This window comes from Phaenicophaeus curvirostris, chromosome 2, assembly GCF_032191515.1.
Source record: "Phaenicophaeus curvirostris isolate KB17595 chromosome 2, BPBGC_Pcur_1.0, whole genome shotgun sequence".
Taxonomy (NCBI): domain Eukaryota; kingdom Metazoa; phylum Chordata; class Aves; order Cuculiformes; family Cuculidae; genus Phaenicophaeus; species Phaenicophaeus curvirostris.
In genome coordinates this window covers 101883746-101910770 of record NC_091393.1, presented here as the reverse complement: position 1 = coordinate 101910770, position 27025 = coordinate 101883746, and the positions used below count along the sequence as shown (strand labels likewise).

Sequence of the window (27025 nt, the reverse complement as noted above, 5' to 3'; positions counted from 1 at the left end):
GTACGATCTTTTAGAGTAACACATCAACTAAAAAACTGCAGACAGAGAACACACTGCATCCAGAGCTCACCTACAGTAGCTCTTTCAGATTAAAAGCTGGTTGGAGACATTTTTACATTGCTACTAAATACATGTTTTCTGGTCTCTTACCAGAAAGAATCCATTCACTCAACTCTTGTTTTTTCTGAAGACACCCTCCATTCTTTTTTTTTTTTAATTACACACTAGTATCTTTTTGCATTTTGCAGTTTTGCACAAAAATCAGATCTAAAATAAGAGAACTGGAAGAGCCTGAGGTTCACTGCAGGGGCCTTCCAGAAACCTGAACTCCACAGCTCTCTCTCCAAGATCCTCAATGGTAATTTTACTGCCAGACCCCACAAACTCCTGGCTACAAGCAATGGGTCACTCCAGCTATTGCCGCACTTTTCTGGGACACAAGGGAGCTAAACTCATCCAAGGGAACATGGAGCTGAAAATGTGAAGGAGAGGGACAATGCAAGACTCCGTAACTCCTGGTGATCCTTCACCCCACCCCCAGCAGCCCGGCTGCATTTCACAGGAAACAACCTGGGAACAACCCAGCATCCCTCAGCTCCATCTCTGATAGAGAGGGGCAGAAGACCTGTGCTCTTGGGCCACCCATCCGTGGGCACAGCTGGCCACCACCGCGCAGAAAACTTGGAGCAGGAGACGTGCAGGCAACTGCAGCTCAGTCTCTGCTCAGAAGAGCGCTCTTGGCTTACACCACAGACCCAGTCCCACCACCACCTGCACCGCAAAGACAATCCCTACACGCAAGAACAGGCAGGATCAGGCCCCTGCCCATGTGCGCCTCTCCTTAACCATTGCCCTCCGCTCAGTGAAGCATTTCAAGTCAGTTAAAACCACAGCCTTTTCTGAATTAACGGCTCCATGACACTGTGTGAGGCCAAATCCTGCTTGCTTCACATCACCCGCACCAGGCAAAAGTGTGATTTGCCTCACTGAGCCTCCTGTGCCGAACAAACGCTGGAGCAAAACCCTCTGCTGAGGAGTATATCTGCATGCAAAACTCCCTGGCATGGCCATCCCTCCAGCTGAGGGACCTATATGGGACCACAGCAAGGAGAGCGAGCTTAATTCTTGCTTGACAGATACTGTGTTTTGTCTTTTCAACAGAGCGGCGCCGTACGTAAATACAGCATTACATCACACCACCGCCCCTCCATATTTGGTGATTTAGTATGGCTCCAGAGCTCAGAAGACTACAAATCCCTTCTGCCAAGCTCCCGCTTCATTAATCATGCCCTACACTTCTGCTCGTTTTCCGTCAGATCGCAGGCAGCACATGGAAATGGGCACTGCCCTCCACCACTCTGGGAAAAAAAAAACACCTTAATATCCATGGCTGGGAAGTACAATATCCAGAATTATTGGGGTTTTTCAAGTCTCTCTCAATATGTAGCTTAGCAGTAGCTGAGCCTCTGTCACCTCTTAAATATATATATACACTCACACACATGTATTCAACATAATACTTGTTACTCTGCAGAAATAGTGTATATTCATTCGCATTACATTTGCATGTGTACGTACATGGCTTTGCATATATATATATATGTGCGCAGACAGACATGCGTGCACCGATACGTATTTGCTGCCATTACAAAACCTTCAAAACAACAGCTCCCCAGTGTGATTTTTCAGGCCCATTTGGAGGCCTGGGAAGCTATGACAGCATCATGCTGAACCTCCCAGCACCTACTGTCTTATTATGGTTTAACTTTGTGGCCAAAGCAAGCCCAAGACAAGCTCCAGCACATCATGCAATGATGTACTGCGCCTCTGACAATGCCGCACGGTCCTGCGGGCTACCCCAAGAGAGGTATCGACAATGCCACATCCCAAACATTGCTTGGAGGCTGGGGTTTGAAACTGGTTCAGGCATTTGTCGGTGCAGATATGCTGCGGTCTCGCCTTTTTCGACTGGTAGTATTGGTGTGGTTTGAAGTGATTTGCAATGCTCGCTGCAAATGGGTAGTACTCTTGTTTACTAGTAGGATTTCAAAAGCAGAGTGCGCCGTGTTACACTCCCGGACCTCCGGGATTTTCTTTCACATCGTACACTCTGGTTTTTTTAACCGCATTTGTGAAAATATCTGCACAGCAAATGGCTTTCTCGTTTAAAAAAATATATGCTAAGAAATAGAACTATTTACCCTTTTTTAAAAAAATTACATTTCATATCATTTGTTGCACCAAACAGAACTCTGCCTTGGACATTTGTACTGCTGACATGTGGTTGTGTAAACCGCAAACAAAATCAAGATACATCTGTCAAAACCACATCAGAGACAAGAGAGAGCACAGCAAAGCATTTATCATTTGGCTGAGGAGGCAGGCTGCAGAGAGCGGCCTTTCCTGTCAAACCAACCTTTTGAAATTTCCAACATGCCCTTAAACTTTTCGAATAAGCATGTCTGTGCGCTTCAGCAACTGCCCTCTCTACTCTGGCCTGGCCAGTCGAAAATGGCATCTTAAAGTCAAGGTCGGTGGTGTCACTTTGCCATGGGGCTGTGTTTAATTACAGTCCCTACGCTGACAGCCAATATGGAACCAAGGCTGGCTGATGCTCGGTTAACTCTTTCACCCCTGACTTTGCCAAAGACTCAAAAGCTCCTCGCTTTATCATGCGGCAGGCTCTGAAATCTCCTCCTGCAGCGCTACAGCAGGCGAGACACCAGGAGACAGTGACTACAATACAGGCAAATCACGAGAGCAGCCTCAAACAATACCGTTAGAAATACCGGCTGGCACGGCACGTGCCTGTTGATCCTGCCTCTGCGCAGGCACTAGGAAATACCTGTCCTGCACTCACTGCTAACCAGAGGCAGGGTATTTAACATGTTGGCCGTCACAGCGAGCAGAATAGAGAGACAGACACAGCAGTTTACAACTGCAAACATGCTACGTTGCAACTGAAACAGAAAAAAAAATCTCGCAAACACTTCTCCTTGGTTTAATTTACCTGCTATGTGTTCCTGTTTAGGGCAAATTCCTCTAGATGACGTTGATAAACAATCGTCATCCTCTGGCGTAACCTGGATGCCAACCTCCACAGGATTGGAAGCTTTTTTCAGCTCACTTGGTGAGGGTGAAGGTGGCTTATCCACAGCCTTCTCTAAGCAGAGACTGCCATTGCATTGTTTCCGTTTGTGCTCAATAAAAATAAGAATGTCCCCCAACGGGAAGTTCATCTGACACTGGCCACAAGTGAGGAGGTCGTGGTCCCCTTCCGGAGCTCCCAATGTGCCATGTTCAGGTTCGTCATCAGTGAGAATGGCTTCAAGAGGTTCGGCTGCAGTTTGAGAAACAAAAGGAGATTCATTAGAGCTCTTGGGAAAGGCACTGAACACAGGGGCGAGGAACACGCTGAGCCCCCTCTTCATGAATATTACACCCTGTTCGCAACGTGTACCTGCTCCCCCACACCTCAACGCATGCAACATGGCTATCAGCACAGTAGCGAGATGAATTCATCAGTTACAGGAAAGAGATTTTGCAGAAGCAGCTGTAGCACGCAGAACTCAGAAAGCGAGCACTGCAACTGTCTCTGTGCTCCTACAAGAGGACAAATTTCTGACTCAACTGAACGATTTGGTGCTAAAATTAAATTAATAGGCTGAAAGAATACACTGCAAGACTCTTGTGGTACTACGAAGAGAAGCGAATATGGTGTTTTGTTGCCAGATGTATTATTTATGTATATGAATTCAGGGCTAAAAGCACTGTACACAATCTCTTGCACACACAGGGGTGTGTATATTCCACCAGCCAGACCTACTTTCTAAAATTCAGAAGCCTGAACTGCACGGGTGCAGGTGCAGACAAAAGGTGTTCCAACACGTAGATATTGCATATTCCCTACACAGGCCACACAGGTAGCACATGCGTGTGCAAAAGCAAAGAGAGGGACCGCATGGCCGCATGCACCCAGGCACCGGCACATGGAGTACATACAGCCCTTATAACGCACGCGTATACATAGGCATGTGTATCACTATCCCTATCAGCCCGCTTGCGGCCTCCAATTTAAAAATTTGAAAGCCGGGAGTTAGTCATGGAGGAGGGAGGGGATGAGACAAACAAACAAATAAATAAATAAATGGCAGGAATCAAAATTATAAAAAGCAAGTGCAGCAGAAATGCCTGCAGGGTTGGGGGAGGCACCTCTCACTTTTCAGCTGCTCCTCAGGATTCAAATAAATACTGAATTCTCTACAAATTCCACCGTCAAATATTAGCTAGATGGGATATTTTTTAGTACTTAAGGAAACAAGGCAATTAGTCATTTTTCCTTTTTCATCCTGAAATAATGGAATGCCTAAATTATCTTGAACGTGTTAGCACTGGTGGCCCTCAGCCTCTAAAAATCAGCATGGCCAAGCGACTGCCACATTTCCTCGCAACAGTGAGAAGTGCTTTCTTTAAACTCAGAATACCTTGCCTAACGTTGTCAAAGTTGACAAATTTTCTGAATGAGCTCCAAAAAGCTTCATTATGAGGCTATTTCTGCTCACAGAATCGTCAGTGGTTGCTCTAACAAGGCAGACACAGCTCTCTTTTCTGTTTGCCTTTTTTTTTTTTTTTTTTTTTGTTAAGTTTGCAGAGAAATACCTTGGCAATCTGTGCGCGGTCTCCATCACTATTGCCTTTCATGAGAAAAAAAAATAAATACCAGCAGCACGCTGGTATTCCTCTCTCTACCTGTGCAATACAACAGAGCAGCGAGCAGGTAGAGAAGGTACTACAAATACAACCCACCTCAAAACATTGCCAGGTAATAAAAGTGAGCCAGAATACAACTCCTAAACAGTTAATCAGCCTGACCTTCTTTAGCTGGCTGCCAATTTCACATTTAATGAACTTAAAGCCACAGAGAATCAAAAAATAGATTTTAATTTGACTGCATGATATTGGAACTGATTTTGATAAAGTGCAAAAATCCAGTGAACTCAGGTTAAATTTATTTCAACCCTACCTAGGCTGAATATTGAGGAGGAAGATCTGGAGTAGCTCCCAGTTGTGCTGCGTAAAATAATATTGAAAGAGCACACTACCTTGCCGTGCCTCAGCTCCAACTAGGACACAGGGATCCAGTCCATCCTTTCTTGCCTCTAGTACTACTTCTAATTTAACATAAGGTCAACCACAGGAATATGAAGGTTACACATTCGTGTTAATAAAAACAACGTCTTAATCGCTGGGGTTTTCTTCTAAACTTACAGACCGACAAGATTAGACACACAACGTGCATTTCACACTCCTCGGGAAGCCAGGAGAGGAGCAGGGTATTTCTGCGGGATTGCTGGGCATGGCGTATTTCTCCCCAGCCATTCCTTACGTTCGGACCACGGGAGTAAATCATTGCAGGACTAATTCCACCAGTAGCTCACTGCACGCCGCAGACAAAGGTATTTTGCAAATCTAACTTCTAGCTCACCAACTCTCGGCAGCGAAAGACACAAAATAACCCATATTCCCCTTACGACTGGCTTAGCGAGGAGCTCTGCATAATCATTACTCAATTATAATGTTTTCCCGTGGCCTGATTTCTTTCTGACGCCGTCAGTATTATTTAGCAGGGGACGGTAATCCGCTGCTTCGACAACCAGACAGTTAAAAGTAGCGCTAAACAAAAATAGACTTTGCTAAAGTCTGCACCGACTGGGCTGATTTACAATCAAAACCAGGAAATGAAGTGGTAATTCAGAGGTTGCTGATTACACCTCCACATTTCACCTAATTAATTTTATAGGAGGCAAAGTTCTTGAAAATAACAAGATGATCAAATGTACAGATATAAAGCCCGTAACCTCAACACTTTCTACGCTCTTAACGTAAATTATTGCTAATTAACAAGAATTATATACTAATGTCTGAAATATGGCTGGCACCGTGTTCACTGCAAAACATTTGGCTCCTGATGGAGGCAGAGCCAGCAAAAACGTTTTTATTATTACTTCTACTTTTGAAACAAAACACTAAATACCGGGTTTACAAAGAAAACGCCAAAACACAATTCACCTGGTCTCGCCACCGATTCACAGGACGTGTCTTTTAATCCTGGGGCAATCAAAATTCCCTGCCTGGGTCCCTAATCATCCGTCCCTATTTTTCATGCAAATTGCCCTTCCACCAACATGTCTTTTCAGCTACACCCCCCCACCCTTCACCCTCCTACTCCCCCCTTCTTCCCCGTTCCCAGTCACCCAAACAACGGCAGCATCTCCCTGGCAAAAGCGGGATGGATTTTGGAGTGTCGGGAGAAAGGAGGTACCGGGGGTGATTGGGGGGGGGGGGGGGGCGGAGAGGGGAGAGTGCCCCATCCTGCCTGCCGGGGCATAACCCGCTCCACGCCGTGGGAAGGGACGGAGAAGGGCTGGTTAATGCCAAGTTTGAGTCCTGGGATGGTGTCGTGCAAAGAAGGGGGGAGGGGAAATGGGGGGGGAAGAAGGGGGAGGGGGGGGTAGGACGACTCGGGGATACAATGGGAACGGCCGACACGTTATTGGGGTGGGGAGGGGGGGAAACCCGGGGAGGGGGACGGCGAGCATCACCCGCCGCCTCCCGGAGCAAGCAAACTCCGCGCAAAATTAAGAACAAAGACTTAGAGGGAGCGGGGGGTAGGGAGAGGTGGGGGGAGCCGGGCGCCCTCCCCCTCCCGCCGGCCGGCAGGCAGCGGCGGAGCCGGCCAGGTTCAAGTTCGCGGGGCTGCCCGGTTGTTTGATCTCGCGGTGCCTCCTAGCGACCGAACCGGGCAGGCAGCCCGCCCGCCGCCCCGCCGCGGCTCCCGCAGCCCCCGGCCTCCCCTCACCCCCTCCCCGCTCCCCTCCCCAGCCCTCCAGCCGGAGGGAGCCCGGCCCGGCCGCCCAACACGCGTGCGGGAGCTCCGCGGGGATCCCAGGAAAAGGAGCCGCGGGGATCCCTGCCGGCCCCGCCGCCACCCCCGGGCATCCCGGCGCGGGGAAACAACCCCCCGGGCCCCGCCGCGGGAAGAAGGGGGGGGGGGGGTCGCACCCCCATAAGCGCGCAGCACCGGGGGGAAAAAGCCCCGAGAAGTGGGGGGAAAAGGGAGAAAACGACGGAGGGAGCGAGGGGCTGAGCCCCCTCCACCCCAGCACACACCCCGCCCCGGGGTTCAGGGAAAACTTTGGTCGGGGCAGAGCTCCCGGGCTGCCCGGGAAGAGCTCCATGTGCGAGCCTCGCTAGAAATGTCTGAGCAGCCCTGGGGGAGAGAACCGCGCCGGAAAGTTGGCGGGGTTGGGCTCTGGGTGGTTGGGTTCGGGGTTTTTTGGGGTTTGGTTGTTTTTTTTTTTCTTTGCGAAGGGAAATCGTTGGCAGGAAGAAACAGCCCTGGGTTTTCTGCCATCCCTGGGAGGGAACAAAACCCGCCGGGAGTTATGGGGGGGAAGAGAAAGAAAGAAGGAAGGAAAGAAGGAGAGAGGGAAAGAAAAAGGAGGGAAGAAAAGGAGAGAAGCATGCAGCATTTCCCCTTCCACCCCGAGGAAAAGGGGATCTGCTTTTTTTCTCCCTTCCTTCCCACCCCCCTCGCCCCAAACCTTTCCCGTTCGAGTTGCCTTTTGTTGTGCACAGAGCGCTCCCGCTTATCTCGCATCGAGCCCTGGTGTGCGCGCCGGCGGCTGCGGGGAGGGAGGGAGCCGCAGAGTTTTTGTTGCGGACACTGTGCTGGGGCTCGAGGTTTGCGGTTGTTTTGTTGTTTGGGTTTGGTTTTTTTTTCCCTCTCCCGGGGAGAAGCGGGTTTGGGGGCTGAGCCGCGGCCGTTCGGGGGGTGCGAGGCTGTGTGCGTGTGTGTGTGTGCGCGCTGCGCTCAGCCCGGCTCGCTCTGCCTGTGTTTGTTGGCAGGAGGCTCCCCGCACACGCGGTGCTTGTAAACATTCAGACACGAGATTTTTCCCAATCAAAATCCACTTCCACTTCTTTTTTTTTTTTTTTTTTTTTTTTTTTGAAAATCTTCCAAAAAATAGTAGAGCGAGCGGCGGGAGAACGCGAAGCGAGGGCGAGGAGGGAATCCCCTCCCGGCGCCGCTCGGCTCCCCCGCCGCCCCGGGGCCGCCCCCCGACCCAGCCCGAGCCCCGGCCGGCTGCGGGGCGAGCTCGGGGCGCCGGAGCCCCGCACGGCGGCGGGACGGCCGCCCCGCGGCCGAAACAAAAGGGACGGAGGGAGGCGGCTCGGCCCGGCCCGGCTCTGCCCCCCTCGCCGGGGCGGGCGAAGGGGCGACCCGGCCGGCAGCGCCCGGGTGGGGCTCCGCTCCGGCCGCCGGACCGGGCTCGGCTCGCCCGCCGCTCGCACACGAGGTGTCCGGCGTCCAGCCCGCCGCTCCCGCGGGAATTTCCTTCCTCGTGCCCCCCGGCAGCCCCGCAGCTCGCCCCGCAGCCGGGCGAGACCCGCCGGCAAAGCGCGGAGAGAGCGGGAGGCGAGCGGAGCGCGAGTGCGCGCCGGCGGGCGCGGAGACAAACAGAAAAGTCATCAAGGTGATTAAATTAGAGAGGGAGAAATTAACTGGAATGCTCATCATCCCGACCCGGTGTTGAGTTCTCTTTTTTTTTTTCCCCCACGACTCGCTCACTCCCTCTTACTTTTTTTTTTTTTCCTTCCCTCTCTGTTCTCTCTCTAATTTAAAATTAAATCCGAGAAGGGGAAATTAAATAAATTGCTCTCCGGGTTACTTACGTGAAAATTCCCGTTTGCTTAAGTGCTGGGGTTTGCCTTGCTTGCGGCGCGACATGGTGGGTTGGTGGCTTCGGCGGCTTGTGAGTCGCTCGGTTCACATCGGGAGAGACGGGTTAGAGAGGAAGGAGACTCCAGAGAAAATATCTTCATCAATGTCTTTTGACATCCAAAATAAATTAGAAATAATACAAAGATGGCGCAGGGAAGATGAATTGTGGGATAGCAGTCATGGCTTTTTTTTTTTTTTTGTGCAAGGAAAAAAAAAGAGAGAGAGAGGGAGAGAGAGGGAGAGGGAGAGAGAGAAGGAGAGAGAGAGAGAGATGAAAAAAATGGCAAAAGCCCCCCTGAGCTGCAAGTTCAAGTGCGGACGTGACGTCCCTGCGAACTTGAACGTCAGGAGCCTGGATGGACAGAGACATACAAAACATGGGCAGGGCAAGCCGGGGAGAGGGGAGGAGGGAAGGCGAAGGCAACACCAATGGACACTCATCAGGGGCTGGACATGAAAAAGAGAGCAGGACAAGCCAATGGACAGTGCTGGCAGGGGGGAGCGGGGAGGGGGCGCGGCGGGAGGGGGCGCCCCGGGCGCTCGCCGCCGGATGGAGCCGGGGGGCCGGGGGCGCGGGGGGCGGCGGCCGGAGCCGCGAGGGGCCGCGGGGGAGCGGGAGGGGAGCCGGGCGGGGGGCGAAATCAAACACGCACACGCGGAGAAAGAAGCGAGGAAAGGGAGAGGGAGAAGAGCGGGCGGGCGGGCAGCGCTCGCGCTCACACCCCCGCTGGAAAAGCGTCAATGAAAGCCGGAGACGGGCGGAGAGGGCTGCGGGGCAGGCTCGCCGCGGGGTGTGCCCAGGAGGTGGGGGAGCTGGGGGAAGCCAGGTAGGACCGGAGACCACCCCAAAAAAAAAAAAAAAAAACACAACAACAGGGGGGGAGCATCCGGCTCCCGGCTTCCCCGCTCGCTCCCCCCCTTCCCGAAGCGGAGGAGTCCCCTCCTCCCGGGAGCCGCAGCCCGTCCCCGCGGGATAACGGGGGGCTCGGCCCGGCCCGCGGCGAACTTCGGCGGCGAGCGGCCCCGGGCTCGGAGCGAGCGGAGTTTGGCGAGCGGAGAAGCCGCGGGAGCGGGGCGGGGGGCGGCGGGACCTCGCGGCTCTTTCCCCGCCGGCTTCCCGAGCACGGACGCCGTCCCTCCCGTCCCCCGGCGGCGCTCCGAGCTCCGAACGAAAGCGAAACGCGGGGCACCGGGCCGGCACCGGGCGGGGGGAGGGGGCGGGAGGCACCGAGCAGCGCCCGGAGTTGGGAGGATGCGGCGGCGGCAACTTCGCCGAAAACACGGGGCGGGGGGGTGGGGGAAGAGACAGGGAGACGCGGGCGCTGCCGGTGCCGGGAGGGATCAGGTTGCAGCAAGAAATAAGCCCCGGCGGCGAGCGGGCGCGTTTGGAGCAAAGTGCGGCTGCCGCGAGAGGAGCGCGAGGGATAAACCGCGTCCGGGACGGAGACGGCGAGCGAGGGGGAGGAGAGAGAGCGAGCTCGGACGGGGAGGGGGCAGCGGGGGCGAGAAGGACCGCAGGGCGCCGGGGCGCGATCGCCCGCGGGACCTGCCGGCGAGACGAGGCGCTGCCGGGGCCGAGCGGGACGGTTTCAGCTTCCCGCCCGCGGCGCCCCCTCCCCTCCCCTCGGCCCCGCCCGCCGCCCTGCGCCCCGCGGCGGCCAGCGCTGCCCGGCCCTGCCCGGCGCCCCGCGGGGACAGCGGCTCCGGCCCCTGCCTTTCGGGCTCCGGCCCCTGCCTTTCGGGCTCCCCGCCGCTGCCCGGGGCCGCCCGCGGCTCCCTGCGACGCGTCCCCCCGCGAAACGCGTGTCCGCGGGTGCGGGACAGCGGTACCTGCGGGGCTCGGCGCCAACGCGGGCGCCCGGGCGAGGCGTTTCGAGGTGGCCGCGATGTAAAAAGAAAAGTAATGACTTTATTACCCCTGAAAGGTTCTGTGGTTCGCAGTTAACGCTCCTGAATGACAATTCATTACGCAGTCGTGCGCTCTCTGAAGCTACCCTGCATCAGAATCCCTGTCTGTGGTTATTCCCGATAAATAACAGGCGGCATCGCATTGATTTTCTTTAAAAAAATCGTAGCTAATTAAACACTTAGTTACAACTAAATCTGCTTTATTATCGTACCGTGTCTGAGATTCCAGAAGTGACTTCCCAGACCGCATCTTAAAACCTACAGTCAGGGGCTAATTTTACAGACGCTTTCATGAATGGCAGCGAGGATGTTCCTACCATTAGCGTGCCCTTAATTCCAGCACCGTAAAATGCCTCGAATTAAATGGAAACTCGCTGCCTTAAAAACAATATTTCATCCTGGCTGGATAATTATTAATATTGGCATTTGATCGCAACAGAGCTGCGCTCCCCCCCTGTGATCCCCCCCCAGCGCCTCGCATTGTCATGTGATTGGAGGGAGATAACAAACCTCAAGAAAGAAAAGGAGTCAGAAGACATTTTTTAACACGGCATAACCACAGATTAATAATGCAGGTGCGTTTGTATTTTATTGTATTTTTAGGGGAAGGGAACGAGGCTGTTTAACGAGCAGTCGTGGACACCAAGTAACTATATTTACAATCCTTGATGTGGCTTTTGGTGGGTAATAAATTATGACAATATTAAAATTATTTTCTGGCAGCCCAGTTAACTGCGTCGGGGACCGTAAAGCCCTTACTGATTCCATTTATGCCTTGTAATTACAGTCCACGGGCTCTCTCTAAACCCTTTGGTGTACATTGTGTGTAAACTTTTAGCTAATAGACCTTTTTGGAATGGAGGGACTTTTCTCAGTACTTCCTGCAGTATATATTCTGTCTCTGATCTCTGTATTTAATGGTCGAGCCCTGGTTTATGCTTTATAATGTGTTGACAAGTTTTCTAACAGACTTTCTGAAATAATGCACATATATTCACGTCGGTTGGAAACTCCACGGTATTTTTAGAGTCGAGTAGATCTATATCCTAATGCACTGAGAGGGAGTGTAAATCATAGAGGATTTCATAGCCCTTTCAGTAGTTTTCTGTATGAAGTATGAGCAGCGTGGCCTCCAGACGTAACCTTTTAGAAAAAAAGACAGTGCTTTTATTTTATGGTGTAAAGTGCTTTTAGCTTCAGGGCTCTGAACGTGAACGTGGTCAACAAACAGCTCCTGCGAGGGAGTCCGCGCAGCCTCAGCCCCAGCGCCGGGGCGGCTGCCCTCGCCATGGGGCCGGTCCGGGGGTCCCCACGGGCTCACAGCCCCCCGCACCCCCTCCCCGAGACACCGCAGCCCCCGAGCCCCCCGCTCCGCGCCGGGACGGGGGTGCGGGTCCCGTCCCCCCCGCCGCGGGGCCAGGAAGGGGGGCAGCGGGGGGATGGATCCCAGCGCTGCCGGAGGGGCTGGCGGCGGCGGGGTCAGCCCCGCGGGTGTCCCGGAGGGTGGGAGGGGATGGAGGGGCCTCCGAGCTCGCCCTGGCGCATCCCGGGGCGCAGCTGGGATGAGAGCCCTTCGGGAGCGCGGGGGGAGCAGGAGCAGAGCACCCCACCGCGCCCCGGGTCCTGCTCCTCCTGCATTGCCCCCAGCGCAGCCGCCGCCTCGTCTTGCACCCGCTGTAGAGTCACTCTGATGAACCTACTCCACGTGCCAGGTAAAACCAGCTAGAAATGCGCAAATATCGACTGCTAACACCGAGAAGCGCTGGGAGAGTAGAAGGGCAGGTGAAAACAAACCCAGACCGGCACTGGCAGCCCAGTGATCGGGCTCTGAGGATTCACACGAACCTGTCACCTGCTCCTCTACAGCCTTTCTTTGCCCAGCTGCCAAGGGTGTCCCGCAATCCTGCTGCAGAGGTTTGAGCTGCTCCCACCCCCTGACATCTTATCTGCTGCTCTTTGGCTACGGAATCCCAGTCCCAGAGCAAAGTCGTCCGGAGGAAATGTGGCCCCACATCTCCACTGCACGTGGGCAAACTCCGAGGCACACACTGAAACCAGGGTCGTGGTGGTTGTCAGGCTGCCTACGAGGGGAAGTCAACCTCGGAGAAGGGTCTGCCTCATTTAGACCTTGATCTGTCCCATGCAAAACAGAGCCCTGAGAGGCCAGCGAATGCCCTGGAGCAGCTCTGGGCACCCACATCCCACTCTGCCATCCTGGAGCAAGGGCAGTAACCTGCCATAGCAGGGCAGAGCAGCCAGGTGAGAACATTTACACGGTGAAAATGAGTGTAACGTTCAAATCTACCAAAATATCTGTCCTTCTTCTCATGCCTCAGCTCTCTGAGAGAGTGCGTGATCCTCCGTGAGAGCATGTGAGATGCTTAGAGGTTGCTGTATAAAAAAGTATAAAACCGCCTAAATTTGAGAAGTGTGGCCTTCCTCTATCTCGCAGGCAGGCATGCAGTCCTCCCGCACAGGACTGGGACCAAAGGCACAAAAGAGCACATTTCATACCACATATTACCGTCCCTGCTTATCTACTAATTTAGTGACAGACTTGGCAGTGGGCGAGTTCAGCAACTTTGGTGGGCAAATGTTCCTGCTTCGAAGCTCCAACTGTCATTCGTTCAGAGCAGGAATCTCACTTGCCAACTCAGTACAGAACATTAGGACCAAATACAAATTCCAAAATTCTGCCAGTTCTCTGGAGCTGGGCTGTGTTATATAACGGCAGATCGCTCGGGGTGCTTTCCGACGCCGTCTTGATAGTCTCAATCAGGCGGAGGCAACGTGGGTGGAACTCTTATCATACCAGGCTGACTCCCCGTGAATGAGCAGAGAACTTGCACGTTCTAGAAATAGTACGTGCATTAGTATTCCCGCATGAGAAACTTGGGCACGCTGCTTTTCCTCTTCTCATTTTTTTTTCCTTCCCTTTTTAATAGAGGCTCAAAATAAACTGTGATTCTGCAAGCACTTACTAGCAAGCACAGCGTGCACAGCAGTAAGTCCATACAGGATCACAAACATCTGAGCGCCAGGTGACAGAAAGACTTTGTTATCAGCTTGCCCTGGGCAGGACCCAGAATAACTCCTGAACCTGGAGAGACTTTTTCTATGGGTTTTAGCAAGGTCCAGGATTTCAGCCTGCCTCTGCTTGCACAGCATCTAGCACAACAGAGCCTTGAACCTTGACTGGACTTTCTGGAGATGACTGTGAAATAAATGGCGCAAAGCACTCAGGAAACAGACTCAAATGGCAAAAACCCACCTTAAAAGAACACAAACAGTTCTGCTTGTGCTTGAGCAGGCAGAGGAAGGCAATAGCAAATGCCCATCAAGTCTCATTTTTAATCAAATGCTTGATTTCAGCCAGGCTGGTTTTAGTTTGTACTGCTTTAGTACTTACTTAGCGATTTGTCATTTCGTATGTTTAATATTTATATATCTTTTTATAAGTAAACATGTAACATGCCCCTGACAGTTGCTATGCTAGGTTTCAAGCCAATGTGATTTAAACTATGTGCATTTAAAACCTCCCAGAACTTGACCTATAATGCAAATCCATACAGTCTTAATTATAGCAGCACCACCAGCCACCGCATGAGTGAAATATTTGAGCTTTCGTTCCTAAAGAGGCACAGTAGTTAAGGTCTGTCAATGCTCCTGTTACAATCTCCATCTTGAAGAGGTTATAACTTGGGCTGTGTAAATTTGATTGAGCTGAAACTTGGGACTCAAACTGTCGGTCCATATGGGGAATTATCTTATGAATAATTGGCTAACCCATTGCTTGATTCATAGACCTTTATAAAACTATTTTAACGGGGATTAATGTTTTTTTCTTTTACTGACATCTAGGGTATGACTTTGGTACTTCTAGCTCTTCTGAAGCTCCATACTGAACAGCACGTATATATACGTACCCGAGTCAAAGCTGCAGCTAACCCAAGGAGTTCACATGCATGTCACACTTACCCACCTATGTGTACCCACACACCGATAAGAGACCATTAACAAGAAATGGCACTTCGATCTATCTCAAAAGGGTCTACTAACTCTGTAAGATAAAGATAACATAAATGCCTCAAACAGGAGAGAGCTAAAGCTCATAACGTATCTCCTTTGTACATCAGCTGCACTGCAATATGCTGCCAGTCGCACATTTCTCAGGCCTCTTTATACCAACTATCACTCCAGGAAGCGAAGGTGCTCGCTGAACCCACAATCCAAAATACTGCTGTGGGACGTTACAGTACAGTGTACAGGGTCGACTCGATTGCCTATAGATGCAGTGAGAATAGCTAGGGATGGGAAAACATCTGGCAGAGTGTGGGTCACTGTTATCTTTGCTAACAGTTTCTTGGAATCTTTTCATCTTCTCGGGCTTTTTCTTCCATCAGAGCTGTGTGGAAGTGAGTTCCACATGTCCGTTGGCATCAGAACAATCATAATGATGGCACTTTGAAAGGGATGAGCCTTTCGACTTTCAACACTGAATATAAGCTTAAGTATCACTTTGTGTTACAAAGGATTTTACCGAGAATTGCTCTCTATAACGCTTTTAGCTAGTTTTAAACTTCTGTTTCTCAGAGGTGTTTTTTATCACCTCAAATCACACTAAGCAGGAGCGAGCATGGTTGGTTAAGACGCGGACTTTGAATTTTCCTTGACCCTAACAGAAAACAATTACAAGCCCAGGGCTAGAAAGATGAGCTGCAGGCCATGAGCAAAGAGATTGCTTTCATGGAGCCAGACCCCACAGTTTCCCTGCCCGCCTCACTGAATAGTTACAGAGCAAGGACACCATGCTGCACGCCTGAACTAATGAGCAGCATCTCTTACCAGTTTCAGGAAGAGTCTTGACCAAGCCAGGCTGCAGCACTGGGCTCTCTCTGCACAAGTTTGTGTGTAAGTCATTCTGAAACAAAGCACCAGGAGAAGCCTGACTCTCCTCAGCAAGATGTTCCACACATGCAAGTCTCCCATTCATCGGGACCGCTCTGCTTCACCTCACAGAAGCAGATGATGGCAAAAGCACAGAGAAGTTGGTCCTTTTGAGTCCCTGATGAGATCCCAAGTTATTTACCTAAGCAGGTCAAGCCTGTGAGCGGTAAGGAGGACAGGTAACATGCATTTTTTTGATTTGTTTTCTGACTTTAGCTGCCAAGTTTAGGGATATCCCTAGCTAGTACAAAGAAGAGAATTACAGCTAATTCAGGCCACAGGAAGATAGCACCCAACAGCAGAGAGGCAGCTGAACTCAGAAGTGATGAGAAAGGAAAGGTTAGACAGGCTCCCAGTCCTGCAAGGGCAAACAAGGTGAGATTCAAACCAGGTACAAACAACGTGAGGTTTAAACTAGCAGCACATCCAACAAAAGCACAGTCACGCTTCATATCCAGAGTATCTGTTCACCAGTGAAGGAGGGCAGGACAGCTGCACAGACTTGGTCTGATCCAGACCAAACATGGGGTGACTACTGATGTTTTTAACACGGTGGTTGTTTATGAACAAGATCTGCTCAGGATCATAAGGAGCTTTTCACACTTGTCTGCAAGATTAGATTCAAGGGGCTCAAACTCTCCCTGTGAGGAAATCTGGAAAGCCCTGCTCTGAATGTGGCAGGTGGGAAAAGGAGGAATGGCAAACGTATTGTTATGAAGAATAAACACAACTATACCACAAATAAATTAAAAAAAAAAAAAACCAACAAAAATAATTAACTGATCTAAGAAACTCAGTATCAGCAATCAAAAAGAAGTTATTTTCATTGACATATTAGTTTTGCTACACTGGATGAGGAAAGATTTAGTCTTTTTTTTTGTATGCTGATGAACACAGTCTCTTCTTCCTACCATGCTTGGTGTAAGGGACAATAGAGAAGGACAGTGCAATAAAAAAGGATTTTTGTCCTCCAACCCTGCTCGATATATCCCCAATGAGAGGAATCTACTTGGCCTTGGGTACTGCGAAATTCTTAAGCACATATTTATCTTTGGGCACATCAGCTGTACTTCAGGCTTAAAGTAAGCACGTACTCAAGCATGCTTTTAGATTGGTGCCTTAACATCTTTTGTAAATAACTTCTATTACATTGCTTTTTAGAGCTTCAACTTATAGTCGCTTGAATACATTGAACTGAAATATAACATACACAACCATCATTCTCTATATTTGTTTTATATTACTATTTCAGGTGACATTTAGGTTCAGCTTTTAGTTTTAGCAAAGAAGAAATGCACATGCTTTGCAGAACGTGATGTAGTTTGTGTGAGGATCCACATGAAAAAGAATTAATTGTTGAGATAGCAGAGATCTGTTTCTGCATTTCAAAATAAGGACAGCTTTACTGTGGATTTTCTTCTTTGCTCTATTTATTCCATGCAAAAACTCAGCTTAATTTGAATGCTTACAATAATATTTTAATGCAACTCTCGGTAGTCACAAGAATATATTATTATATAGCCCAAAGCTGCACGGTAAGATGCAGTGCTGAGAGGTAGCAGGAGTGGTGCTGAATAACCTGTGATAAGAGCCCACTCCTTTGAGCAGTTTGGATAGTTTTGCCACCATTTGTTATTGTCAGCAGATATAATTTTTACAGTACAGTATGAATTCTGACTGCAGTCAAAAGAATGCCTTCTACCACCAGTATGAATAAGATTTCACTCAATTAAAATAACATGCAAGTGTATTGTATAGCATTACATAGAAAGCTGATGCGTATTAAGTATGAATGCTGGGGTCGGGGGGATTTATTGTACTCATGCTATTGTTCAGTGAGCAACTATTCCCTAGCATTAAAAAAAAAAAAGCCAGGGAAATTAAATGCAGAAATCAGAAATACATACAATGTTTGATATTACCATACTGAAATTAAGGTTATTCACAATTTAGACTTTAATTTGCCCTATCATAGTAAGTTACACAGTATCCGAGTGCCTAAAGAAACAGATGTAAACACATGGAGAGAGATTCATAGGCTATCCATGCTGGAATACACCATCCTCAGATGTTGCAGTGATCGGCCCTATAGATAAATGCAGGGTAAATACAGACTATATCATACATAGCACCAGACTTTAAGTGCTATTCCTGACCGAGAGCAGTGGGAAGTTTGGTCTAGATGTGGCTGGAGCGATGTGGCCCACAGTGACCCACCCCTCCTGCACAGCTCTGAAGGCTCCTCAATGCAGGGGTGAGGCGAGCTGCAGACCTCCTGGCAGTCTGGTTTGGGCTACCCAGAACAGAAGGTATCTGAGCATACGGGGATGCGTGGGGATGCAGCCACAGTAGTTCCTAGGAGGAAGGCCAAAAGTGTCTTGGAGCCGAGGTGTATCTTACACAGTCGTCGTACTCGGAGCCAATAAAAATGAAACTATTCTCTATTGAGACCTAATTAGCTTTTATATTCAAAGCCGTACTGCACATTTGTACATTGCTTATGAGTGGGACTAAAAAATATATGTACCATGACGCTATACTTTTTAAGTGTCTATTGAATGCTTTTCCCATTCTCCAAGGATTGCCTCCTCCTTAAATGTATACATTCAGCGAATATGACGAGGCTAATTATTTTTCCTTGAAATGATCAGCGCTCGTCTCTAACAGTTTGCGCAGAAGCACGGACATCGCGTCTTCAGCCTCACAACTTAAAAAACAAACCACAATCGCCTTCAAATCCTAAGACGGAAAACTGTTTGGTAAACAAATTTCCTGCCAGGGGCTTTACAAGGCTCGCTCCTCTATCAGGGCGCCTGTGCACGTCTGAGCCTTTTTGCCATTTTTTAGAGGGGGTTATATATTTTTCTGTTACCTTTCCTGCCTGTAAAGCAATCACGGAGAACGGCAGGAGGCACCATAAATATGCAAATTGCTGCCAGATAACTGGTTTCGCTGGTTCCGCCTTAGGAAGCGGCATCACCGCCGAGATTTGGTGGGGGGGGGGGATCGGCCGGGCTCGGCTCCGCGCCCCTCCGCACCCCTCTCCTCCCTGCTCCGCACCCCACTTCTCCGTGGCTGAGCCCACCCGCACCCGACCCCCTCCCCGCATCCTTCTCCTCCCTGCTCCGCACCCCGAATCCCCCGGCTCCGCACCCCTCTCCTCCCTGCTCCGCACCCCACTTCTCCCCGCTCCTCCGCGGCTGAGCCCTCCCGCACCCCACCTCTCCCTGCTCCCCGCCCGAGCCACCTCGGCTCCGCACCCTCCGCATCCCTCTCCTTCCCGCTCCGCACCCCGAACTCCCCGGCTCCGCACCCTCTGCATGCCTCTCCTCCCTGCTCCGCACCCCAATCCCCCCCGGCTCCGCACCCCACTTCTCCCTGCTCCGCACCCTTCCATCCTCGAGCCCCTCCCCTTGCTCCGCATCCCACTTGTCCCAGCTCCGAGCCCCCCGGCTCCCCGCCCCTCTCCTGCCTGCTCCGAGCCCCCGGCGGCTCAGCGAAGGGCTCCTTTTGATTCCCGCTAATTCCCCAACTCCTGCCTCTGCTCACGCTCGCTCACGCGGCCTTTTGGTGTGTGTTTGGGGGCTTTTCCGCTTCTTAATTTCCGTCGCAAGGGGTGTCGGAGTCACCTCCTGTTCGCCCTGAGAAGCACCGGCCGTTTGAGTCCCGCTCCCCCAGTTAAAAGGTCAAGATTTTTGGGTCTCCATCAACTCACCTGAGAGGTGCTCCTAGGCACAGGGAGAGGGGGGAAAGGGCTGCCTCGTGCCCTCATCCCTGCACGGTGTCGCAGACCTACTCCCAGAAATCTGGGGATGCTCTCGTGTGGATCTCTAGCCTGAAATACACGCTAAGGCCCTCTCTTTTCTAACTCAGCAACCGAGGGATTAAAAGGAGCCACTGGTTTCCAAATTAAAAGCACGTTAGAAGTATAATTCACTAATAAATGTTAGCAAAAGCACATGAAATCGTTTAAAAAATCACAAAGAGAAGTGTTCTTGCGTGGATTCTGCGTTTGCCTCTCTGGTAAATTCAAAGCAGCGTTGCTTGTTAGACCAACAATGTACAGGGCGTTCATTTATATTGTTTGGGTGTTTAAAAGAACCCACCAAGCTAAGCAGTACAGCTAATTTATAAGCGTTCAGATGTGCAGTAGCTTTAACCCAAATATTCCTATCAGTATGGTGGTGGCCCCATATAACACAATAAGATACAATTCAGACCTGTGACGGTCTATTGAATACATAATATGCTTTTTTAAAATTGCCTGGAAACGTATTCGTACGGTAAAATCTAATGGTTCAGGCGGAGCTTTTACTCTTGATCAAATAATAAAAATTGTTAGAGACCACTCCGTCATCTCATTGCTCACCAGCCTCCACGAGGACTGTTTTACGTTCCCATTTAAATAGGACAGGAGAGCAAGAAGGAAAGCATAAACCACAGAAGAGTTACTACAGACATTAACTTTTAAGCCAGAAAAGCAAGAGAGCTGAGAAAGAGAGCAAGGGAATTGCCTCTGTCATACCATACCCATCGAGGCTTCCTACAGCCAAAGCCTCTGGACAACACATCCCTTTAGGACCAGGCTGCACTTGCCAAGCCCCAGAAGCTCACTTGGGTGAGCTGTCACTGTTCAAAATACCTTAATTATGTGGACTTAGATCCACCAGGGAAGGGGACTAGTGTGGACAGAGAGAGGCTGTGGACAGATGAGAGTCCTGGGGACGGAGTGGGTGGCGGTGGCCTTGTCTGTAGAGAAGGAATCTGAAGTGCAGACTAGTAATAGTAATGGTGATTACTATTAAAGTGCAGAGCTTTTCATTACTGAAAACTTCAAATAACTCTCCTGAACTTTTTTTTTTCATGTTAACTCCAGGTTTGATTGCTGGAAAAGGTTGACTGCTAGAAAAGGAAAACCAGTGCAGTGCACAGCAGTGGGGAATCGAAGCCCTTCTTTATCAGAACCCCTGCAATATACGTACTGTCACTCACCTTCCAGACACTCAGTACAACCATTCAATCTATTGAATCAAGAGACTGTTTGATCTTATCTGCATCTGTGAGCTGACTGTCAACCTGCTTAGGCTGCATATTAAATCATCTATAGTAGCTGTATCAAGCTGGGATGATCTGTTAATTCTAAATTTATTAACCCTTAGAGTGTAGTCATCATGTTTAATCTAGTGTAGCCGGCATTTATTTTACAAGACTAAATCCTTCTTTTAAGATATGGCTGTGCTGTAGGTTAAAGAATCGGTAATGTGGAGGAGATGGAAACTGGGAAGAGCTCAGTTTGATCTCTGAAAGCCAGCTGACAGCATCACTGCTCCAAATATGTATTTGTGCGCTTGCATCATGCTGCCGTGTCCCGTGTGCGGGGTGCATGCACGTGTGCACACATCTAATCATGTTTCTCACAGAGTTTTGCTCAAGACAAGAAAGAAAAAGAGAGGCCTCAAACAACACCTCAGCTCCCTGCCTCCACAAGGACTTACAATCAAAAATCCAAGTGACAGCACACTGCCACAACACAAGTTGAGGGTGGCTGCAGGCAAAGTTCTGCCAGGACCCACCGACAAACCTCTTCTCCAGCTCAGCTCCAGCTTCTTGGTCTGTAGCTGCCATCCAAATCAATTAACAAATGTCCTCACTGAGGACTACAGCCGCTGCAGGACTTGCAAGAGTCAAGTGCTGCGATCCGTGTACGTACAAAAATACCCCCACAGACAGGCATATACAAATAATTTTGTATAGATATATACATGCACATCAATATGTTAATCTGTTCATTACACACACACATCTCTCCCTGCCCCTCTCTCCTGTTATCTATTATCCTTGCACATTGCCGATGGTATCAACATATTCACAGCTTTTATTTCAGTCACAAACTGCTAGGCATGCTTCCTTTTTTGGTAATCACGTGCCCAGTATCTCTCTAATGTAGCCTAATAACAATTTTAGCATTCAGATGAAGCGATTTCATTCTGTGACTGCCTTTTCTATTAGATTTGATTCTGAGAAACCCCAGTGGGTGCCTCCGAGGCAGAGATCTATCTGTGAGGCTGCAACCGATTCAATAGCAGCCTGAGCTAACCTTGACCTTTCCCTAGACCCTGCTCCATCTGGTGCCAGCCTGGTCCCCCCCCTTCTCCTCCTCCTTGCTTCACAGCCAGCATTGATCAAGGCGGAATCGAGCGTCTCTCTCCCTCCAAGGGCTGGGCAGTCGCAGAAAGGACAGCACATTTCAATATATGGAAATGATCGAGCCTCTTATGCAATCATAAATCTACATAGAGCCTCGTGATTTGATGTTTCATTCACCTCCAAAGATTCTCCCCCTCCCTCCCCCCCAGCAAGGATTTATAAACTATAAGACAACGGCTTTCCCCAACACCTGGAAATTATAAAGCTCAGTGTTTACCGGGAATGAACGCCTGGCGATTTCACCCGATCTGCTCTACGTTCTCAATTTATTTACTCGCCCCTCGCTCGGCTGCCCTCAGTGGCATTTTCCACCGGGGTTGCCGGGGTCGTGGGTCTCGTCCCCCCCGCTCTGCCCCCCGTTCCCATCCCGCCGTTGCCGCAGCCCCGGGAAGGCCGGCTCGGCTCCCGAGCCCCCGGGAGCGGCTCCCGACAGCCCCGAGCCCCGCGCCGCCCGCCTCTCAACAGCTGGAAACGAGCAGAGGCTCCTGCAATAAATCAGCGCTCGCCACTTTGTCATCTTCCTAGTTCTGCTTCATTTTCTCCGGCTCCCCGCTCCCCCTGCCCCTCCGAGTGGGAGCACAGCGCCGCGTTTTTGCACCGCATACCAGCCCCGAGATCACAGAACTGATTAGGTAAAACTCTAACTAAAAGATAATATATTCAGGCTCTTAACTATTATATGGGATTTCCTGCCTGTCTATAGCGAGGCGTGCAGCACATACGTTAAGCGTTGGTTCTGCAGTATTTGCATAGCCAACACTTCTGGCTGTAGGTGCAGCGTAGAAAAGGAACGGATAGATATTTGACAGTACATATATATAAGAAAGATATATTTCTTAATGGGAAAAGGTATCTGGAAATTTATTTCTCTCTGTTTTGAGGAATTTGTTTTGCTTTATCTCCACGGGTAGTAAAAAATAATAGGAAGAAACTGTGAATTACATTGAAAAAAACAGATATATTCAATTTGTCAGTTTACTATTACACTTCCTTTCTGCAATGCTACAAGGATTTATAACATTTCCAAAACTTTCAGCTCTAATCTATGTCTGGGATTTGTTTGGAGGACCTGTCACCACATGCCAACTAAAAATGAGTGTCAATTAATAATAAAAAACACTCTTCCTTATTTCTGCCCTCATATAATTTTACAGGTTTTGATAAAACCATGGATGAAATGGTGAGAATATTCCAATGCGTGGACTATTAACAGTTTTCATTCTAAAGCACCAAAACTTCCCCAAAATAGAACTGCTGAATATTTATTTGATTTTCCCAATGGCCACCTACATATATACACTTAAAATATAAAGAATATTCAAGCTCCTTAAAAAGCGTGGTATGTTCTACCAGGAACATAGCTGATGGAAACAATCTCAAATCTAGGCAGTTAAAGTACACACACTGTATTATTTGTGGCCTCCAAAGCTAGAAATCATTTGAAACACGAAGTAGGAGAGGTTTTAGCTTGTGTTTTCCACTGGTTGAGAAGTAACTGGAAAATGTTTGCCCTTATAATGCAACAGGATTCGTAAGCTCTTTGCTTTCTGAGCTACCTGAGCAATCATGCAACCTCAGCAGAAGTACCTAAGCATGATTTGTTGTTGAAAAGCATATTGTACTTATTAGTAAAATGTGAAATGGCTTAAAAAACAATTTGTGCTATGAATTGCCATCTGCTCGGTTGGGGGAAGCAGAAAACAACCGAATAGATTTTCTCACCTTTTTATATAGTAACATAAACAACACTCCACAACACTATAAACTTGTAGCTGTGCAAAAGGCGTTGGATCGGTTCATCATGCTTCAGGTCAGGACACTGTCCACACTGTGAAATGCTCTTGCTTTTAATTATCTGCAAATGTCCCAAAGTATTTTTTTTCCCCTATTAAATAAAGTGTCCTTTTTAATTTCAGGGATTAAAAGTTTGATCCTGCTTCCCACATGATACTCTGGAAATTGTGCTCGATATAGACCAAGCCCAAGATCTGTGTGTGCCTTGAGACATCAAAATACAGGTAAAGCAGCATATACAATTTGTTCTGGTTCTCTGCATGGACAGGGAAGAGGGAAGGGTTTACGTTACCCAGGTTTTATGTAGCACTTTGCACCACTAGTGTCCATTGCAAGAGAAATTCATCTTTGTCCTCTCTGCCCCTGCCCCCTCTTTGCAGAGGAAAACTGAGGAACAAATGGGACGGCTTCCTCTGGTATGGAGCTTTGCCAAAGCTGAAAGCACATTCCTCCAGTGCCTGCAAACTCGGTGACCTCCCGAGTGCTGCGGGGGCAAAGCTCTGAAGTCAGCTCGGAGCGCAAGGAGGCCTCTGCCTGTCCCAGGAGAAGGGCCCCACGGCAGGGCACTGCCTGCCCTGCTCCACACCTCTTAGGGAAACCATCCGTACTGGCAGCTGCTGCTCCACGAGACTCAGCTCACCGCGCAGTCGCTTGGGAACCCAGACCTTTTTTAACCTGTTTATTCCGTTTCTTGCCCAACAGCAGCTCAGCTAACCTGCCACCAGCGTTCTGCTCCTACCAGTGATGGATCAGAGGGAAGAGCGTTTCTGGAGCACAGGGAGCTATTCAAACCAAATGGCCAGGTTCAGGCACGTAGAGGACATAACTGGAAGATCTTGACTTGGAGTGAGTTTCGCAAGGAGCACGAGGACAGGAGCTGTGAATTGTTACAGTTCTGTCCCACAAGACAAGCACGTGTTAGAAGGTAATTCTGCAATGCAGAAATTGCCTTCATCTGCCTAATGCCTGATGCTTTCTCCTCCACAAAAGACTGACTTCTCTAAAGCGCTGCTTAAAAATAATAACAATACAAGGAGCAGCTTTGCTGCTCCCTGGGAACTTGGCAGGAGTACAAATACGAATCAAGGGAAGAGTGGAATCAAAAACTTAACAATAGGAGAGGGAAATACACAATGGCATAGAAGTGGCCCGCACCCCTCACATCTTAATTTCCACTAATGCCTCTAGTAGGGCTGGGCATGGAAAACCCCCTTGAAATTTAAATGCAAAGCACGTGAGTTCATTGCAATAGCTGTATCATTTCGCACGCCTAGGTGTTCTACACCTCACATACAGATCACCTTGTAGTATTAAGATTCAAATCGCCTGTCCTTCATCGCTAATAAAAATGAAATATACGAGGGGAAGTTTGAATACAGTGGCTTGACAGAGCATGTCATGTCTCACACATGAAAAAAAACACTGTGTGTGATCAAAAAGTAGCTGACCATTTTTGTGGCATAAGATTTTTCCTTTTCAAAGAGGAAATGTGTGCTTTGAGATGAGGTAAACCTGAACCCTTAAACTCCTATGGCCCCTAAGTGTGCAGCGTGAGATCAACTCAGAACTCACAGCTACACTGAGAAAAACGTATGTTTTTAGGAGACGGGACAAGAGGAAATGGCCTCAAGCTCCGCCAGGGGAGATTTAGGCTGAACATTAAGAAAAAATTCTTCACAGAAAGGGTCATTGGGCACTGGAACAGACTACCCAGGGCGGTGGTTGAGTCACCTTCCCTGGAGGTATCTAAGGCACGGGTGGACGAGGTGCTGAGGGGCATGGTTTAGTGTTTGATAGGAATGGTTGGACTCGATGATCGGGTGGGTCTCTTCCAACCTGGTGATTCTATGATTCTATGACTTCCAGTTTTCCATTTTGTTTTGCTTTCCGAGCAAGCAGAAGGTAAGGAAAGCACAAGAAGCAGTGCTGTATTTTGAGTGGTGCTGCCCTGATGAATAAGTTGCCAATATTGTCATATGAAGGGTTTGTCAGTGTTTCCATTCTAAGCCCAAGTCATTTCAGCCTAAGGCCCAGCCCCTACTAAGGCTTTTTAGAGAACAGTGTGCCAGCCAGGCAGATGAGTGCATATACTGAGAGCTGACAGGGTTGGTGGCGTTTTTCAGCCTGCCCTGGGCTTGGTGTTTACGGAAAGCAAGAAATTAGCCAGGATTTGGAAGGGCGGGTGCCTGTTTCACACAGCAGTCCCCAATAGACACCAGATAAGCAGTATCCCACTCTAAAGTGCTACGCAAACAAAGCACAGCGACTGTCATTAAAGAACCGTGCACAACAGGTATTTTGTTCTGCGTGAATGGCTGCAATATTGACACAAGGACGGACATTACCAGCTCTTCATCGGTGCTCAGGCTCTGTTGGAAACCGCGCCCCTCCCCTACTTGAAGGGACAGAACCGATTCTAAAAGGTGTGTTACAGGTCCAGGTGCTGGAGCCAGAAACATTTTCAAAGCCTGCTTGGTGTGGATGAATGCAATAGACAGCAACTCCTCTAAAAATTGCCTCTGCTTCTAGGAAGGATGCTTTAAGGAGTTGCCAATAGTCCAATCCCAAGTGAATTCCCCATTCTGCCTCTGCGTCAAATATGTCTCCAAATCCGCCACCTCTACAGGTGTCCCTGATGTTGGCTTCTCTGAAGAGGCACAGACTCTGGGGTCTCCTCTTCCCCCTGAGGTCAGGCTGGTGGAGAGGGAGACAGAGAAGGAAACCTTAATGTGCCACTGCCTGTGCCATACCTGTTCTGTAGATAATGCGAGGACTTTGTTCCTCGGGACTGTCCATCTGGCGTCATTCCTGAGCAATAAAAGCTCACCCACAAAGTATTTTAAAGCAAACAGTTGGTGTAATGAATACCTTAATACTCCTGTAGCTAGACAACAGTACCACAAATAGCAATTACTCCAGACATACCCACTCAGTGAGAAGAACCCAAGTACCAGCCCCAGTGGGAGCCAGGACCCCACTGTGTTCATCTCATGAGGGGGTGACTTTTTGTGTCACTACCCAACGATTCCCCGTGGCTAATCCAAGCACACCAGCACACCTCCCAAAAGACGAGGTGTTCCAGCAACCCTTGAACCCAGTGAAAAGGCAAGCGCTCTCTTAGAAAATAAATGTCACGGTGTGCATGGGCACAACTCACCACAGAGTATCTGGTCCTGTGTTGCCTTGAACCTGCCTACTGTAAGGCCACCCGAACAGAGGGAGCCGTAAGAATAATAATACAGATCATAACAAAGTAACTTTAAGTCAGATTTTCAGATTTCTGCCTGTATTCCTCAGATTAAACAACAGCCTGGTAAACAAATTCCTATGCTCAGAATTCCTTGATAGGGATTTTGTTGGTTCAAAGAGGGATTCCCCTTTTCT

The 27025-nt window shown here is 49.4% G+C and overlaps 1 protein-coding gene and 1 long non-coding RNA gene across 6 annotated transcripts in view; one reads left to right on the top strand and one right to left on the bottom strand.

The window, feature by feature from the left end:
• Positions 1 to 9188, bottom strand: part of BCL11A (BCL11 transcription factor A) — a 368594-nt gene extending 359406 nt beyond the window's left edge. For all 4 annotated transcript variants that reach the window (XR_011336804.1, XM_069850198.1, XM_069850199.1 and 1 more), the window contains exons 1-2: positions 8737 to 9188; positions 3011 to 3340 (exon numbers count right to left, since the gene is read on the bottom strand). Coding sequence is in view for 3 of the 4 variants with exons in the window: in XM_069850198.1 (XP_069706299.1) it covers positions 3011 to 3340; positions 8737 to 8791 (385 nt within the window). In the remaining variant the exon portion in view is untranslated. The remainder of the gene's footprint in view (positions 1 to 3010; positions 3341 to 8736) is intronic.
• LOC138717024 (uncharacterized) lies at positions 6235 to 24206 on the top strand. 2 transcript variants are annotated; one of them, XR_011336806.1, is made up of 3 exons: positions 6235 to 6318; positions 23764 to 23865; positions 24022 to 24206. It is a non-coding gene; the product is annotated as an uncharacterized lncRNA (long non-coding RNA). The 2 variants fall into 2 exon arrangements; XR_011336805.1 differs by lacking the exon at positions 6235 to 6318 and adding an exon at positions 11161 to 11268.
• The last annotated feature ends 2819 nt before the right edge of the window (positions 24207 to 27025 follow it).